General features: G+C 52.1%; 1 protein-coding gene across 1 annotated transcript in view; it reads right to left on the reverse strand.

Moving 5' to 3' along the window:
* The window catches only part of SPRYD3 (SPRY domain containing 3), a 29759-nt gene extending 12871 nt beyond the window's left edge, over positions 1–16888 (reverse strand). Inside the window, exons 1-6 of the mRNA XM_038752129.1 lie at positions 16810–16888; positions 10769–10915; positions 6461–6536; positions 6232–6356; positions 6010–6145; positions 5698–5886 (exon numbers count right to left, since the gene is read on the reverse strand). Of these exons, the coding sequence (XP_038608057.1) occupies positions 5698–5886; positions 6010–6145; positions 6232–6356; positions 6461–6536; positions 10769–10896 (654 nt within the window). The 5' untranslated portion in view covers positions 10897–10915; positions 16810–16888. The remainder of the gene's footprint in view (positions 1–5697; positions 5887–6009; positions 6146–6231; positions 6357–6460; positions 6537–10768; positions 10916–16809) is intronic.
* Between the last annotated feature and the right edge of the window lie 1711 nt (positions 16889–18599).

The following is an 18599-nucleotide window of genomic DNA, read 5'->3' on the forward strand; positions in this document are numbered from 1 at the left end:
GGGATTAGAACCCAAGTAGGCCCCGATTTTCCCAATCCCCGCATTTGCCATATTATGGCATTTGTTAAGCGCTTACTATGTTCCAAGCACTGTTCTAAGCGCTTGGGTAGATACAAGGTAATCAGGTTGGACACGTCCCCCGTTTTAACAATGATAATAACAATGTTATTGTTAACAATATAACAATATTGTTAACAATATTGTTAACAATAACGATAACAATGATAATAATTATTATGGTATTTGTTAAGCGCTTACTATGTGCCAAGCACTGTTCTAAGCGCTCGGGTAGATACAAGGTCATCAGGTTGGACACGTCCCCCGTTTTACAGATGAAGTGAGGCCCAGGGAAGTTAAGTGACTTGTCCAAGGTCACGCAAGCAGACAAGGGGCGAAGCCGGGATTAGACCCCAAGTGGGCCCCGACTTTCCCAATCCCCTCATTTGCCATATTATGGCATTTGTTAAGCGCTTACTATGTTCCAAGCACTGTTCTAAGCGCTCGGGTAGATACAAGGTCATCAGGTTGGACACGTCCCCCGTTTTAACAATGATAATAACAATGTTATTGTTAACAATATTGTTATATTGTTAACAATATTGTTAGCAATAACAATAACAATGATAATAATTATTATGGCATTTGTTAAGCGCTTACTATGTTCCAAGCACTGTTCTAAGCGCTCGGGTAGATACAAGGTAATCAGGTTGGACACGTCCCCCGTTTTAACAATGATAATAATAGTGTTATTGTTAACAGTATTGTTATATTGTTAACAATATTGTTAACAATAACAATGATAATAATTATTATGGCATTTGTTAAGCGCTTACTATGTTCCAAGCACTGTTCTAAGCGCTCAGGCAGATACAAGGTCATCAGGTTGGACACGTCCCCCGTTTTACAGATGAAGTGAGGCCCAGGGAAGTTAAGTGACTTGTCCAAGGTCACGCAAGCAGACAAGGGGCAGAGCCGGGATTAGAACCCAAGTAGGCCCCGACTTTCCCAATCCCCGCCGGCCCCGGGCAGTTCGGGACGGTGGGCTGGGTCTCCGGGAAGTCCGGGAAGTCCGGGGCTCTGCTCTTGAGGCCAGACTGGTCCCACTGCCCGTTCCCACCGAGTAGCTGAAGGTTGGGCCTGTTTCCAAGGAGGAGACGCCCCTGCCCACCCTCCCCTCCCTCCCCAGCCGTGCCCGCCGCTGAATTGGAGTGGAAAAGTCCCCTTTTAGACTGTGAGCCCACTGTTGGGCAGGGACTGTCTCTATATGTTGCCAATTTGTACTTCCCAAGCGCTTAGTACAGTGCTCTGCACACAGTAAGCGCTCAATAAATACGATTGATGATGATGATGAAAACGCCCAACTGCCTTGCCCGCCCGCAGGGCATCTCCTGCCCGCCCGTGCCCGCCCGCGCCCTCACCCTGTCCTCCCCGCCGGCCCCAGGGGGCCGCCGGTCAGAGGGCGTTTCTCCTGCCGCCGGGAGCTGCGGAGGGATAAACTGAGGCCTGGGGCGGGGACGACGGGGGGACCCCCGAGGTCTAGCCTGGGGTGGCGGGAGGGAAGGCCTGAATGACCACCCGCTGGGTGCGATTGGGGGGAACTGATTTGGGAGGGGAAGGACGTGGTTGGCTCTGGAAGAGAAGGCAGGGGACGCGAGGTGGGATTTCCCGCCCTCCGTTACTGGCGGATGGGGGGCGAGAGACAAGAGGAACGGGGCTGGGGCTGCAGCAGGACGGCTCGAGGTCAGACTGGGAGGAACTTTCTAACAGGAGTCCCCGCCCCAGAGCTGGGTGGGGGAAAGGGAGGGGCGGGGAGGGGGCGAGGCGCTCTCCTCTGGGCCCGGCGGACCCCCCTGAGGACAAGGTGTCCCGGGCCGAGGGGAGGTGGGGACGAACTGACGGAAGGGGGTCGTCGGCAGGAATCGGGCCTGCTACCGGGGGGACGGGCTCCCAGGCCCTGGGGACGGACTCGCTGACCGGACAGAGGGCAGGGACAGATCAGGGAGTGCGGCCACCACCTCAGTGCTCGCCAGATGTCGTGGGGTGGGACGGAGGAGGCTGGCGGGAGGGGACCAAGCTTGAGGGGAAGGGGATATAATCAATCAATCGTATTTATTGAGCGCTTACTGTGTGCAGAGCACTGTACTAAGCACTTGGGAAGTACAAGGTGGCAACATATAGAGACGGTCCCTACCCAACAGTGGGCTCACAGTCTAGAAGATACAATCGTCTCGCCTGTCCCACCATCGACCCCCAGCCCACGTCATCCCCCGGGCCTGGAATGCCCCCAATCCCTCTGCCCATCCGCCAAGCTCGTTCTCTTCCTCCCTTCAGGGCCCTACTGAGAGCTCACCTCCTCCAGGACGCCTTCCCAGACTGAGCCCCTTCCTTCCTCTCCCCCTCATCCCCCTCTCCATCCCCCCATCTTACCTCCTTCCCTTCCGCACAGCACCTGTATATATGTATTTGTTTGTACATATTTGTTACTCTATTTTACTTGTACATATCGATTCTATTTATTTTATTTTGTTAGTATGTTTGGTTTTGTTCTCTGTCTCCCCCTTTTAGACTGTGAGCCCCTGTTGGGTAGGGACTGTCTCTATATGTTGCCAACTAGTACTTCCCAAGCGCTTAGCACAGTGCTCTGCACACCGTAAGCGCTCAATAAATACGATTGATGATGATGATTTTATATATATATATATATATTTGTTAGGCATCACTGGGGTAGATCCAAGCTAATCAGGTTGGACACAATCCTTGTCCCACATGGGGCTCCCGGTCTTAATCGGAAGCAGCAGAGAAGCAGCGTGGAAAGAGCCTGGGCTTTGGAGTCAGAGGCCATGGGTTCAAATCCCGGCTCCGCCAATTGTCAGCTGGGTGACTTTGGGCAAGTCACTTCCCTTCTCTGGGCCTCAGCTACCTCATCTGTCAAGTAATAATAATAATAATGATAGTATTTGTTGAGCGCCATGTGCCAAGCGCTGTTCTGAGCGCTGGGGGAGATACAAGGTAGTTAGGTTGTCCCAGGTGGGGCTCACAATCTTAATCCCCGTTTTACAGATGAGGTGACTGAGGCCCAGAGAGATGAAGTGATTTGCCCAGAGTCACACAGCTGACAAATGGCAGAGCTGGGAAGACTGTGAGCCCCACTTTGGGACAACCTGATTACCTTGTAACTTCCCCAGTGCTTAGAACAGTGCTCTGCACATAGTAAGTGCTTAATAAATGCCATCATTGTTATTATTATTATTAATCCCCATTTTACAGATGAGGTGACTGAGGCACAGAGGAAGTGAAGTGACTGGCCCAAGGTGACACAGCAGACAAGTGGCAGGGCCGGAATTAGAACCCAGGTCCTCGGACTCCCGGCCCGGCCTCTAACCACTAGGCCATACTGCCTTCTCTTCACCTCATTCCTGACTCCATCCCTTGGTCCACACTATTTAGGTTCTGCTGGGTGGCCTTCTGTGTCCGTGCCTGGAGAGGGAGGGGAGGGAGGACACAGGTGACAGGTAGAGGAGGGAGGACAGAGGTGACAGGTAGAGGAGAGAGGAGACAGGAAAAAAAACAAAGACAGGAGAGAGAAGATAGGTAGAGGAGAGAAGAGGCGTGTAGTGGAGACAGGAGACAGGCAGGAGAGAGGAGACAGACAGGAGAGGATACAGTACAGGAGACAGGAAAGACATAAGAGGAAAGAGAGATAGGAGCCAGGAAAGAAGAGAGGAGACAGGAAAATCAAGACAGGAGAGGAGAGAGGAGACAAGGGGACAGGTAGACAAGTGAGGATACAGTACAGAGGGGATAGGAAAGATAACAGGAAAGAGGAGACAGGAGCCTGGAAAAGAAGAGACAGAAGACAGGAGAAAGGAAAATCAAGACAGGAGAGTGGAGATAGGTACAGGAGAGAGCAGAGAGGTAGACAAGAGAGGATACAGTGCAGGAGACAGGAAAGACATTAACAGGAAAGAGAGACAGGAGCCAGGAAAAGAAGAGACAGAAGAGAGGAGACAGGAAAATCAAGACAGGAGAGTGGAGATAGGTAGAGGAGAGAGGAGACAGGTAGACAAGAGAGGATACAGTACAGAGGTGATAGGAAAGGTAACAGGAAAGAGGAGCCAGGAGCCAGGAAAAGAAGAGACAGAAGAGAGGAGACAGGAAAATCAAGACAGGAGAGTGGAGATAGGTAGAGGAGAGAGGAGGCAGGTAGACAAGAGAGGATACAGTACAGAGGGGATAGGAACGACATAACAGGAAAGAGGAGACAGGAGCTACGAGAAAAAGAGACAGAAGAGACAGGAAAATCAAGACAGGATAGTGGAGATAGGTAGAGAAGAGAGGAGACAGGTAGACAAGAGGGGATACAGTGTAGGAGACAGGAAAGACATTAACAGGAAAGAGAGACAGGAGCCAGGAAAAGAAGAGACAGAAGAGAGGAGACAGAAAATCAAGACAGGAGAGTGGAGATAGGTAGAGGAGAGAGGAGACAGGTAGACAAGAGGGAATACAGTACAGAGGGGATAGGAAAGACATAACAGGAAAGAGGAGACAGGAGCCAGGAAAAGAAGAGACAGAAGAGAGGAGACAGAAAATCAAGACAGGAGAGTGGAGATAGGTTGAGGAGAGAAGAGACAGGTAGACAAGAGGGGATACAGTGTAGGAGACAGGAAAGACATTAACAGGAAAGAGAGACAGGAGCCAGGAAAAGAAGAGACAGAAGAGAGGAGACAGAAAATCAAGACAGGAGAGTGGAGATAGGTAGAGGACAGAGGAGACAGGTAGACAAGAGGGGATACAGTACAGAGGGGATAGGAATGACATAACAGGAAAGAGGAGACAGGAGCCAGGAAAAGAAGAGACAGAAGAGAGGAGACAGAAAATCAAGACAGGAGAGTGGAGATAGGTTGAGGAGAGAAGAGACAGGTAGACAAGAGGGGATACAGTGTAGGAGACAGGAAAGACATTAACAGGAAAGAGAGACAGGAGCCAGGAAAAGAAGAGACAGAAGAGAGGAGACAGAAAATCAAGACAGGAGAGTGGAGATAGGTAGAGGACAGAGGAGACAGGTAGACAAGAGGGGATACAGTACAGAGGGGATAGGAATGCCATAACAGGAAAGAGGAGACAGGAGCCAGGAAAAGAGACAGAAGAGAGGAGACAGGAAAATCAAGACAGGAGAGTGGAGACAGGTAGAGGAGAGAGGAGACAGGTAGATAAGAGGGGATACAGTGTAGGAGACAGGAAAGACATTAACAGGAAAGAGACAGGAGACAGGAAAAGAAGAGACAGAAGAGAGGAGACAGGAAAATCAAGACAGGATAGTGGAGAGGAGAGGACAGGAAAGACATTAACAGGAAAGAGAGACAGGAGCCAGGAAAAGAAGAGACAGAAGAGAGGAGACAGAAAAATCAAGACAGGAGAGTGGAGAGGAGACAAGAGAGGATACAGTACAGAGGGGATAGGAACGACATAACAGGAAAGAGGAGCCAGGAGCCAGGAAAAGAAGAGACAGAAGAGAGGAGACAGGAAAATCAAGACAGGACAGTGGAAATAGGTAGAGGAGAGAGGAGACAGGAAGACAAGAGGGGATACAGTGTAGGAGACAGGAAAATCAAGACAGGAGAGTGGAGAGGAGAGGAGAGAGGAGACAGGGAGGCCTGGAAAGTAGCCGAAAATGGGGTGTCCGGCCCGGCCCCTCACCGTCCCGCAGACTTTGACGTCGTGCAGCCGCCCCCACTCGTCCTCGTAGCTGTCCACCATCATGACGCTGTCGTCCTCCTCGCTGCCCAGCTCGGCGTGGAGATGCAGCCGGACCTCCTCGCCCAGGGAGTGCATGCCCACCGCCGGGAACAGCCCGTCCGGGGACACCGGCATGATCGTCGACCCCACCTGTGGGCACATCGTGGTCCCCCCGCACCTCCCCGGTCAGCGGAGACTGACGGCCGGGAGCAAAAGGGGGGCGATTCGGCCAGTCCTGCCCGCCCCCCTTTGCCGGGCCCCGCCCCCACTCACCCTCTTCCCGTTCTTAGTGAAGAAGATCTGGGCCGTCTGCACCTCGAAGGACACGGGTTCGATGCCGCAGCCGATCCGGTCGCCGGAGCTGCATTTCGTCCCGAACTGGCGGCCCTTGGCCCTGCCGTTGTAAAGCCTGCGGAGAGCGGGGCGGGGGGCGGGTGGGTGAGCCGGGGGGGTGGAAGGAAGCAGGCGCCGGGGCCGGGGGCAGCCCGTACTCACTTGCCATCGTCGGCGTGGTAGGCCACGGAGTCGGGCAGCCAGCCGGGCTGGTGGTCGAGGCTGTAGTACTGGGGGACCAGCCCCACGGCGATGGTTCCCCGCACCCCGCTGTCCACGATGGACACCTGCGGGAGGACCCGGGGGGGTCACACACCCCGCTGCGAAGGGACCGAGTGCCCCTCGCCCGCTCCCCGCAGCCGCAGCACCGCCCCCCCGCCCACCCCATCACCTCGAAGTAGTAGTTGTCCTTGGTCAGCGGGCGGGGTGCCACGTAGCAGCCGACTTCTCCCGAGTTGCCATGGTAACTAGGATGGGAGATGGGCAGGGGAGATAATAATAATAATAACGTTGGCATTTGTTAAGCGCTTACTATGTGCAAAGCACTGCTCTAAGTGCTGGGGGGATACAAAGTGCTCAGGTTGTCCCATGTGGGGCTCACAGTCCTCATCCCCATTTTACAGCTGAGGTAACTGAGGCTCAGAGAAGTAAAGTCACTCGCCCAAGGTCACAAAGCAGACATGTGGCGGAGCCAGGATTCGAACCCACGACCTCTGACTCCAAAGCCCGGGCTCTTTCCACTGAGCCACGCTGCTTCTCGCTGCTACCAGATCAGCTGGTACCCCCAAATCCTCCCCCTCTCTGGGGTCAGCTCGTCCCTCCCCCTGCCTCGGGCACCCGGGAGGCTTCGAAAGAGCCCGGGCTTGGGAGCCAGAAGGACCTGGGTTCTAATCCCGGCTCCACCGCCTGTCTGCTGCGTGACCTTGGGCAAGTCGCTTCACTTCAGCGGGGCTCAGTGGAAAGAGGCCAGGCTTGGGAGTCGGAGGTCACGGGTTCAAATCGCGGCTCCGCCAATTGTCAGCTGGGTGACTTTGGGCAAGTCTCCGGGCCTCAGTTCCCTCATCTGGAAAATGGGGATGAAGACTGGGAGCCCCCCATGGGACAACCGGATCACTCTGTAACCTCCTCAGCGCTTAGAACGGTGCTTTGCACATAGTAAGCACTTCAGCGTGGCTCAGTGGAAAGAGCCCGGGCTTTGGAGTCAGAGGTCGTGGGTTCAAATCCCGGCTCTGCCACATGTCTGCTGCGTGACCTTGGGCAAGTCGCTTAACTTCTCTGAGCCTCAGTTACCTCATCTGTAAAATGGGGATTAAGACTGTGAGCCCCACGTGGGACAACTTGATCACCTTGTATCCCCCCAGCACTTAGAACAGTGCTTTGCACATAGTAAGCGCTTCACAAATGCCATCATTATTATTATTATTAATAAATGGTATTATCATTATTATTATTATTCTCTACGCCTCAGTTCCTTCTTCTGTAAAATGGGGATTAAGAGTGTAAACCCCATGACGGACAGGGACCACGCCCAACCTGATGATCTTGTATCTACCCCAGTGCTTATGACAGTGCTTGATACACAGAAAGCGCTTAAATGCGATCATTATCATTGTTATTACTACTATTCCAGTGAATGTGTCTGTTTATTGTTCTATTGTGCTCTCCCAAGCACTTAGTACAGTGCTTTGCGCACAGTAAGCGCTCAATAAATAGGATTGAGTGAATGAATGCGAAGTGTGTGGCTTTGGCCACCAGTGACAGTCTTAAATGCCTAGTACATAATGCTGGTATTTGTTAAGCACTTACTATGTGCCAAGCACTGTTCTAAGCACTGGGGTACATACAAGATTATCAGGGTGTCCCACGTGGGGCTCACATTCTTAATCCCCGTTTTCCAGATGAGGTCACTGAGGCCCAGAGAAGGGAAGTGACTTGCCCAAAGTCACCCGGCAGACAAGTGGCGGAGCCGGGATTTGAACCCGTGACCTCTGACTCCAAAGCCCGGGCTCTTTCCACTAAGCCACGCCGCTTCTCAGGAAGCATAGTAAGCACTTAAATACCGTAAGGACATAAAATAACAGACTGTGAGCCCACTGTTGGGTAGGGACTGTCTCTATATGTTGCCAGTTTGTACTTCCCAAGCGCTTAGTACAGTGCTCTGCACATAGTAAGCGCTCAGTAAATACGATTGATGATGATAAAATAACAATAATAATGCTAATGATGATGATGATAATAATAATAATTCTAGACTGTGAGCCCGTTGTTAGGGAGGGACTGTCTCTATATGTTGCCAACTTGTACTTCCCAAGTGCTTAGTCCAGTGCTCTGCACACAGTAAGGGCTCAATAAATACGATTGAATGAATGAATGAACATATATATAGCATATATATTTACTATTCTATTTATTTTATTTTGTTAATATGTTTTGTTTTGTTGTCTGTCTCCCCCTTCTGGACTGTGAGCCCTCTGTTGGGTAGGGACCGTCCCTAGATGTTGCCAACTTGTACTTCCTAAGCGCTTAGTACAGTGCTCTGCACACAGTAAGCGCTCAATAAATACGATTGAATGAATGAATTAATTAATGAATAATAATCATCTCTCTCCCCACGTCCTAAATCCGTTGGCCCTCAGCGGAGTTCCCCCTCGCGCCTCAACTCCAGGGTCCAGACTCGGTCTCGGAGCTGGGGGTGACGGCCAGGACGCCCTTTCCTCTCCGCCACCACGCCACCCCCGCTCAGGCCAAACCCTTAATAATAATAATGATGGCATTTATTAAGCGCTTACTCTGTGCAAAGCACTGTTCTAAGCGCTGGGGAGGTTACAAGGTGATCAGGTTGATGATGATGATGAGGGCATTTATTAAGCGCTTACTATGTGCAAAGCACTGTTCTAAGCGCTGGGGAGGTTACAAGGTGATCAGGTTGTCCCACGGGGGGCTCACAGTCTTCATCCCCATTCATTCATTCAATCGTATTTATTGAGCGCTTACTGTGTGCAGAGCACTGGACTAAGCGCTTGGGAAGTCCAAGTTGGAACATATAGAGTCAGTCCCTACCCAACAGTGGGCTCACAGTCTAGATGGGGGAGACAGAGAACAAAACATATTAACAAAATAAAATAAACAGAATAAATATGCACAAATAAAATAAACAAATAAATTTTACAGATGAGGTCACTGGCACAGAGAAGTGTCACAGCTGACAATTGGCAAATTTTACATCTAGAGACGGTCCCTCCCCAACAGTGGGCTCACAGTCTAGAAGGGGGAGACAGAGAACAAAACAAAACATATTAACAAAATAAAATAAATAGAATATGTACAAATAAAATGAATAAATTTTACAGATGAGGTCACTGGCACAGAGAAGTGACACAGCTGACAATTGGCAAATTTTACATCTAGAGACGGTCCCTACCCAACAACGGACTCACAGTCTAGAAGGGGGAGACAGAGAACAAAACATGTTAACAAAATAAAATAAACAGAATACGTACAAATAAAATAAATTTTACAGAGGAGGTCGCTGGCACAGAGAAGTGACACAGCTGACAATTGGCAGAGTCAGGATTTGAACCCGTGACATCTGACTCCAAAGCCCGGGCTCTTTCCACTGAGCCACGCTGCTTCTCTAAGGAGTCCCCTTAATGGGGGACCCCTTTCCATTCATTCAACCATATTTACTGAGCGCTTACTGTGTGCAGAGCACTGTACTAAGCGCTTGGGAAGTCCAAGTTGGCAACACATAGAGACGGTCCCTACCCAACAGCAGGCTCACAGTCTAGAAGGGGGAGACAGGGAACAAAACCAAACATATTAACAAAATAAAATAAATAGAATAAATATGTACAAGTAAAATAAATAAATAAGTAGAATAATAAATCGGTACAAACATCTATACATATATACAAGTGCTATGGGGAGGGGAAGGAGGTAAGGTGGGGGAGATGGGGTAGGGACCGTCTCTATGTGTTGCCAACTTGTGCTTCCCAAGAGCTTAGTACAGTGCTCTGCACACAGTAAGCGCTCAATAAATAAGACTGACTCAATCAATCAATCACATTGATTGATTGATCAGTAAGCGCTCAATAAATACGACTGATTCAATCAATCAATCGTATTGATTGATTGAAGAGGGGGCTCTTTCCACTGCTTCGCATAGTAATAATAATAATGATGGCATTTATTAAGCGCTTACTATGTGCAAAGCACTGTTCTAAGCGCTGGGGGATTTACAAGGTGATCCGGTGAAGCCACTACTACTTCCCCAGTAGCAGTAGGGCCAGGGGCATCTAGACCGCGAGCCCCGCTGTTGGGTAGGGACCGTCTCCGTACGCTGCCAACCTGGACTTCCCCAGCGCCTGGCACAGTGCTCTGCACACAGCAAGCGCTCAATAAATGAATGAATCAGAGAGTCATGGTCCGGGACGTGCCCAACTCACTCCCAATCCCTCTCCACGGGTGAGGGAGCGGCCCGCTCTCGGAGACAGCGGAGACCCAAAGGGAACTCAAAGGGGGATTCTTGGAGACTGTGAGCCCGCTGTTGGGTAGGGGCCGTCTCTATATGTTGCCAACTTGGACTTCCCAGGCGCTTAGTACAGTGTTCAGCACACAGTAAGCGCTCAATAAATACGATTGATTGATTGATTCTGGGTTCCCCGCGCCCTCCCTCCCTTTCCTCCGCCGCCCCCGGCACCTGAGGGTGTCCCCGTCCACCAGGACATGTTTGAAGCGCTCCTGGTAGCGGACGGCTCGCACCTCCCGAATCTCCCGGATGCGGCGTCGCCAGTTGAGGAAGCGGTAGTGGAGATTCAAGTCATCCATCTTGTCCGCGCCAGCCAACCTGGAGATGGGGGAGAGGCAGAACGGGGGCTGTGTGGGCACCTCCAGGTCCCCCCCACCCATCCCTGGCGGTCCCCCATAATAATAATAATAATAATGATGGCATTTATTAAGCACTTACTATGTGCAAAGCACTGTTCTAAGCACTGGGGGGGAATACAAGGTGATCAGGTCATCCCATGAGGGGCTCACAGTCTTAACCCCCATTTCCCAGATGAGGGAACTGAGGCTCAGAGAAGCGACTTGCCCAAGGTCACACAGCAGACAGGTGGCGGGGCAGGGATTCGAACCCATGGCCTCTGACTCCAAAGCCCGGGCTCTTTCCAGTGAGCCACGCTGCTTCTCTGAGTCCCTCAGTCACCTCATCTGTAAAACGGGGATGAAGGCTGTGAGCCCCATGTGGTGCGCACAGTAAGCGCTCAATAAATACGACTGACTGGATGAATGACAACCTGATTACCTTGTAGCTAACCCGGGGCATCTTCTAGACTGGGAGCCCGTTGTCGGGTAGGGACCGTCTCTTTATGTTGCCAACTTGGACTTCCCGAGCGCTTAGTCCAGTGCTCTGCACACAGTAAGCGCTCAATAAATACGATTGGATGAATGAATGAGTGAACAGTGCTTGGGCACACAGTAAGTGCTTAATAATAACAACGATGGCATTTATTTTATTTTTTTAATGACATTTATTAAGCACTTACTATAATAATAATAATAATGATGGTATTTGTTAAGCGCTTACTATGTGCAAAGCACTGGGGAGGTTACAAGGCGATCAGGTTGTCCCACGTGGGGCTCACAGTCTTCATCCCCATTTTCCAGATGAGGTCACTGAGGCACAGGGAAGTGAAGTGACTTGCCCAAAGTCACCCAGCTGACAATTGGCAGAGCAGGGATTTGAACCCCTGACCTCTGACTCCAAAGCCCGGGCTTTTTCCACTGAGCCACGCTGCTTCCCATAGTAATGGCATTTGCTAAGTGCTTACTACGTGCAAAGCACTGTTCTAAGCGCTGGGGAGGATACAAGGTGATCAGGTTGTCCCATGGGGGACTCACGGTCTTAATCCCAATTTTCCAGATGAGGTCACTGAGGCCCAGAGAAGTGAAGTGACTTGCCCAAAGTCACACAGCTGACAACTGGCGGAGCTGAGATTTGAACCCATGACCTCTGACTCCAAAGCCCGGGCTCTTTCCACTGAGCCACGCTGCTTCTCTAAGTGAGAAGTCTTAGTGAGTGTGTGTGTCTGGTCTCCCCCAGCGGACCAGCAGCCCCCTTTCTAGACTGTAAGCCCACTGTTGGGTAGGGACCGTCTCTATATGTTGCCAACTTGGACTTCCCAAGCGCTTAGTACAGTGCTCTGCACACAGTAAGCGCTCAATAAATACGATTGAATGAAGGAATGAATGAATGAGGGCAAGGACACCTGTATCTCCTCCTCCCTCCCTCCCTCTCCCAACCCCTGCAATTCAATCAATCAATCAATCGTATTTATTGAGCGCTTACTGTGTGCAGAGCACTGTACTAAGCGCTTGGAACGTACAAGTCGGCTGCCTGGATTCAGGGCCAATCAATCAATTAATCAATCAGTGGGTCTTTAAAGGGCACCTAATGGAAACACAACTCTGTCCTAAGCGCTTGAGAGCGCGCCCCACAACAGACACGAGAAGGGGACCTGACAAGGAACCTCCCCAGCGCTTAGAACAGTGCTTTGCACATAGTAAGCGCTTAATAAATGCCATTATTATTATTATTATTATTATTATTTACAAAGAGAGCAGACGGAAGGATGGGGATAAAATAATAATAATAATGGCATTTGTTAAGCGCTTACTATGTGCAAAGCACTGTTCTAAGCGCTGGGGAGGATACGAGGTGATCAGGTTGCCCCACGGGGGTTCACAGTCTTAATCATTCATTCATTCAATCGTATTTATTGAGCGCTTACGGTGTGCAGAGCACTGTACTAAGCGCTTGGGAAGTCCAAGTTGGCAACATATAGAGACAGTCCCTACCCAACAGTGGGCTCACAGTCTAAAAGGGGGCGACAGACAACAAAACAAAATACATTAACAAAATAAAATAAACAGAATATGTACAAATAGAGTAATAAATACGTACAAACATATATATATATAGGTGCTGTGGGGAGGGGAAGGAGGTAAGGCGGGGGGGATTCATTCAATTGTATTTATTGAGTGCTTACTGTGTGCAGAGCACTGTACTAAGCGCTTGGGAAGTCCAAGTTGGCAACATATAGAGACGGTCCCTACCCAACAGTGGGCTCACAGTCTAGAAGGGGGCAACAGACAACAAAACAAAATATATTAACAAAATAAAATAAATAGAATATGTACAAATAAAATAGAGTAATAAATACGTACAAACATATATATATATATAGGTGCTGTGGGGAGGGGAAGGAGGTAAGGCGGGGGGATTCATTCAATCGTATTTATTGAGTGCTTACTGTGTGCAGAGCACTGTACTAAGCGCTTGGGAAGTCCAAGTTGGCAACATAGAGAGACGGTCACAGCAGGCTCACAGTCTAGAAACAGTAATCCCCATTTTCCAGATGAGGGAACTGAGGCCCAGAGAAGTGAAGTGACTCGCCCAAGGTCACACAGCCGACAATCGGCAGAGCCGGGATTTGAACCCACGACCTCCGACTCCCAAGCCCGGGCTCTTCCCATTGAGCCCCGCTGCTTCTCATGGATGAATTGATAACCAAATGGACAGTGGGGGAGACGGATGGGCCAGTTTGGGGGACAGCAGGGAGGGGGGGATCAAGGTAGCCCGTTGGTGGGTAGGGACCGTCTCTATATGTTGCCAACTTGGACTTCCGAAGCGCTTAGTACAGTGCTCTGCACACAGTAGGCGCTCAATAAAGACAACTGAATGGATGAATGAATGAAAAGTCCGGACCAGATGCCCAAGACGGGCAGCTCGGATGCTGGTGAGCTGTGTAACTCTTTGCCTCAGTTTCCTCATCTGCAAGGGACCCCACCACGTGCCCACACACTCACGCGTGGTCATCCCGTGCCCTGCCCACCCTCTTCCCCGCTGTGGAAGGGAGGAGAGCGGCAGGGCCAATCTGCACGTGAGATTTCCTGAGGAGGCCGAGGGGCACAGATCAAGACAGACCAGGGTGCTACCCCTGGCATGCAGGTTGGCATCGCCTGTGGGACACCATGCCCACATGGCACTTCCGTCTCCCAGGGCCCCGAGGAGGGGAAGAGTCGAGGTGGCCGCCTCCCCAGCTGCCCAGTGGACCCCGGGTGTGGGCAAGGTGGGGTGCCCATGCCCCGGGCACCAGGTCTGAGGCTCCCAATTCCTGGCCACCCGTTGGACCCCGGGCCCCAGGCTGTGAGCGAGATGGGGTGCTCAAGCCCCGGGCACTAGGTCTGAGGCTCCCAATCCGTGGCTACCCGGTGGACCCCGGGGTCCAGAGTGTGGGCAAGGCGGGTGCCCACATCCCGGGCACCAGGCCCCAGGAACCCGGGGCCTAGAGTGTGGGTGAGGCGGGATGCCCACACCCCGGGCACCAGGTCCGAGGCTCCTAATCCCTGTTGCCTAGTGGGCCCTGGGGCCTACAGCATGGGTGAAGTGGGGTGCCCACACCCCGGGGCACCAGGCCCCAGGAACCAGGGGCCTAGAGTGTGGATGAGGCGGGGTGCCCACATGCCGGGCACCAGACCCCAGGGACCAGGAGCCTGGAGTGTGGGTGAGGCGGGATGCCCACACCCCGGGCACCAGGTCCGAGGCTCCTAATCCCTGTTGCCTAGTGGGCCCTGGGGCCTACAGCATGGGTGAAGTGGGGTGCCCACACCCCGGGGCACCAGGCCCCAGGAACCAGGGGCCTAGAGTGTGGATGAGGCGGGGTGCCCACATGCCGGGCACCAGACCCCAGGGACCAGGAGCCTGGAGTGTGGGCGAGGCAGGGTGCCCACACCCCAGGCACCAGGAGCCTAGAGTGTGGGCGAGGCAGGGTGCCCACACCACGGGCACCAGGTCCAAGGCTCCCAAGCCCTGCTGCCCAGTGGACCCCGGGGCCTAGAGTATGGGTGAAGCGGGGTGCCCACACTCTGGGCACCAGGCTCCAAGACCCTGGGGCCTAGAGTGTGGGCGAGGCAGGGTGCCCACATCCCAGGAACCAGGCTCCAGGAACCAGGGGCCTAGAGTGTGGGAAAGGCAGGGTGCCCACACCCCGGGCACCAGGTCCGAGGCTCCTAATCCCTGCTGCCCAGTGGGCCCCGGGGCCTAGAGCGTGGGTGAGGTGGGGTACCCACACCCCTGGCACCAGGTCCGAGGCTCCTAATCCCTGCTGCCCAGTGGGCCCCGGGGCCTACAGCGTGGGTAAACGGGGTGCTCACACCCTGGGCACAGGCTCCAAGATCCCGGGGCCTAGAGTGTAGGTGAGACAGGGTGCCCACACCCCGGGCACCAGGTCCGAGGCTCCTAATCCCTGCTGCCCAGTTGGTCCCGGGGCCTACAGTGTAGGTGAAGCAGGGTGTGGGCACCCTGCTCCAGGCCCCCGGGGCCTAGAGTGTGGGCGAGGCAGGGTGCCCACACCCCGGGCACAAGGTCCGAGGCTCCTAATCCCTGCTGCCCAGTGAGCCCCAGGGCCTACAGTGTGGGTGAGGCAGGGTGCCCACACCCCGGGCACCATGTCCGAGGCTCCTAATCCCTGCTGCCCTGTGGGTCCCGGGGCCTACAGTGTGGGCGAGCGGGGTGCCCACACCCCGGGCACCAGGTCCGAGGCTTCTAATCCCTGTTACCCAGTGGGCCCCGGGGCCTACTGTGTGGGTGAAGCAGGGTGCCCACACCCGGGGCCTAGAGTGTGGGCGAGGCAGGGTACCCACACCCCAGACACCAGGTCCGAGGCTCCTAATCCCTGCTGCCCAGTGGACCCCGGGGCCTACAGTGTGGGTGAAGTGGGGTGCCCACACCCTGGGCACCACGCTCCAAGACCCCGGGGCCTAGAGTGTGGGCGAGACAGGGTGCTCACACCCCGGGCACCAGGTCCGAGGCTCCTAATCCCTGCTGCCCAGTGGGCCCCGGGGCCTACAGTGTGGGCGAGGCAGGGTGCCCACACCCCGGGCCCCAGGACCCCGGGGCCTAGAGTGTGGGTGAGGCACGGTGCCCACACCCAGGGCACCAGGTCCAAGGCTCCTAATCCCTGCTGCCCAGTGGGCCCCGGGGCCTACAGTGTGGGCGAGGCAGGGTGCCCACACGCCGGGCACCAGGTCCGAGGCTCCTAATCCCTGCTGCCCAGTGGGTCCCGGGGCCTACAGTGTGGGTGAAGCAGGGAGTGGGCACCCTGCTCCAGGACCCCGGGGCCTAGAGTGTGGGCGAGGCAGGGTGCCCACACCCCGGGCACCAGGTCCGAGCCTCCTAATCCTAATCATAGAAGCAGGGTGACTCAGTGGAAAGAGCCCGGGCTTTGGAGTCAGAGGTCATGGGTTCGAATCCGGACTCAACCACACGTCTGCTACTTCCCAAGCGCTTAGTACAGTGCCTGCACACAGTAAGCGCTCAATAAATACGATTGGATGAATGAATGAATGACCTTAGGCAAGTCACTTAACTTCTCTAGGCCTCAGTTCCCTCATCTGTAAAATGGGGATTACGACTGTGAGCCCCACGTGGGACAACTTGATCACCTTGTATCCCCCCCCCCAGCGTTTAGGACAGTGCTTTGCACATAGTAAGCTTTTAATAAATGCCAACATTATTATTATTATTATTATTATTATTAATCCCTGCTGCCCAGTGGGCCCCAGGGCCTAAAGTGTGGGCGAGGAGGGATGCCCACCCCCCTGGCAGCAGATCCGAGGCTCCCCATCCCGTTGGCATTGGGTGGTCCCGTAATGGGGGGGTCCCCCAGCCCCTCCTACCCCTGCGGGAGCGTCCAGCTGGTCCATGGGCCTCCCCTGGCCAGTCCTGCTCGCCTTCTTCTGCTGCCCACATCCGGGCATTTCCCCACCCCGGGGCCCCGCCGATCCCCGGATCCGCCAATCAGCGGGCCGCGCTCCGGAAGACGGGCACCCGCCGCGGCCAATAGGAGAGCAGGCAGGCGGGAGGGGGCGGGACTACGGCGCATCCTGCCCCCTCCGGCCCGCGCGCGTGCGCACTGAGGAGGGAGGGGGGACCCGTCACGTGACGCCCGGTGGGGGGTGACGTAAGAGGCGCCTGGCCCTGCTGGCAGCCTAATAATAGTAATGATGGGATTTGTGAAGCGCTTACTACGTGCCAAACACTGTTCTAAGCGCTGGGGGAGATACAAAGTCACCCCGTGGGGCTCACAGTCTTCAGCCCCATTTTCCAGATGTGGTAACTGAGGCCTGGAGAATAATAATAATGATAATAATGGCATTTGTGAAGTGCTTACTATTACTACTACTACTACTACTAATGATGGCATTTGTTAAGCGCTTACTACGTGCAAAGCACTGTTCTAAGCGCTGGGGAGGTTATAAGGTGATCAGGTTGTCCCACGGTGGACTCTGTATATAATATATTATATATATATATTATATATTATATTATATATTATAATTATATATTATATATAATCACATAATATTATATAATTACATAATAATTATTATGTGTTATAATTATATAATATATAATATAATATATGTATATATGTATATACATTATGTGTATATGTATACATATATAATATATAATAATAATTAATAATAATAATGGCATTTGTGAAGCACTTACTACTACTACTACTAATAATAATAATGATGGCATTTGTTAAGCGCTTATTACGTGCAAAGCACTGTTCTAAGCGCTGGGGAGGTTATAAGGTGATCAGGTTGTCCCACGGTGGACTCTGTATATAATATATTATACATATTATATATTATAATATATATAATAATTATATATTATATATAATTACACAATATTATATAATTACATGATAATTATTATGTATTATGATTATATAATATATTATATATTATATAAAATATATAATATAATATGTGTATATATGTATATATTATGTGTATATGTATACATATATAATATATAATAATAATTAATAATAATAATAATGGCATTTGTGAAGCACTTACTACTACTACTAATAATAATAATAATGATGGCATTTGTTAAGCGCTTATTATGTACAAAGCACTGTTCTAAGCGCTGGGGAGGTTACAAGGTGATCAGGTTGTCCCACGGGGGGGCTCACAGTCGTCATCCCCATTTTCCAGATGAGGTAACTGAGGCGCAGAGAAGTGAAGTGACTTGCCCAAAGTCACACAGCTGACAAGTGGCGGAGCCGGGATTTGAACCCATAACCTCTGACTCCAAAGCCCGGGCTCTTTCCACTGAGCCATGCTGCTTCTCCAATAATAATAATGATGGGATTTGTGAAGCACTTACTATGTGCCAAACACTGTTCTAAGCGCTGGGGGAGATACATAGTCATGCCGTGGGGCTCACAGTCTTCATCCCCATTTTCCTGATGAGGTGACTGAGGCCTAGAGAAGAAGAAGAAGAATAATGGCATTTGTGAGGCACTTACTACTGCTACTAATAATAATGATGGCATTTGTTAAGCGCTTACTACATACAAAGCACTGTTCTAAGCACTGGGGGGATAGAAGGTGATCAGGTTGTCCCACGGGGGGCTCACAGTCTTAATCCCCATTTTACAGAT

The sequence above is a fragment of the Tachyglossus aculeatus genome, chromosome 10 (assembly GCF_015852505.1).
Source record: "Tachyglossus aculeatus isolate mTacAcu1 chromosome 10, mTacAcu1.pri, whole genome shotgun sequence".
Taxonomy (NCBI): domain Eukaryota; kingdom Metazoa; phylum Chordata; class Mammalia; order Monotremata; family Tachyglossidae; genus Tachyglossus; species Tachyglossus aculeatus.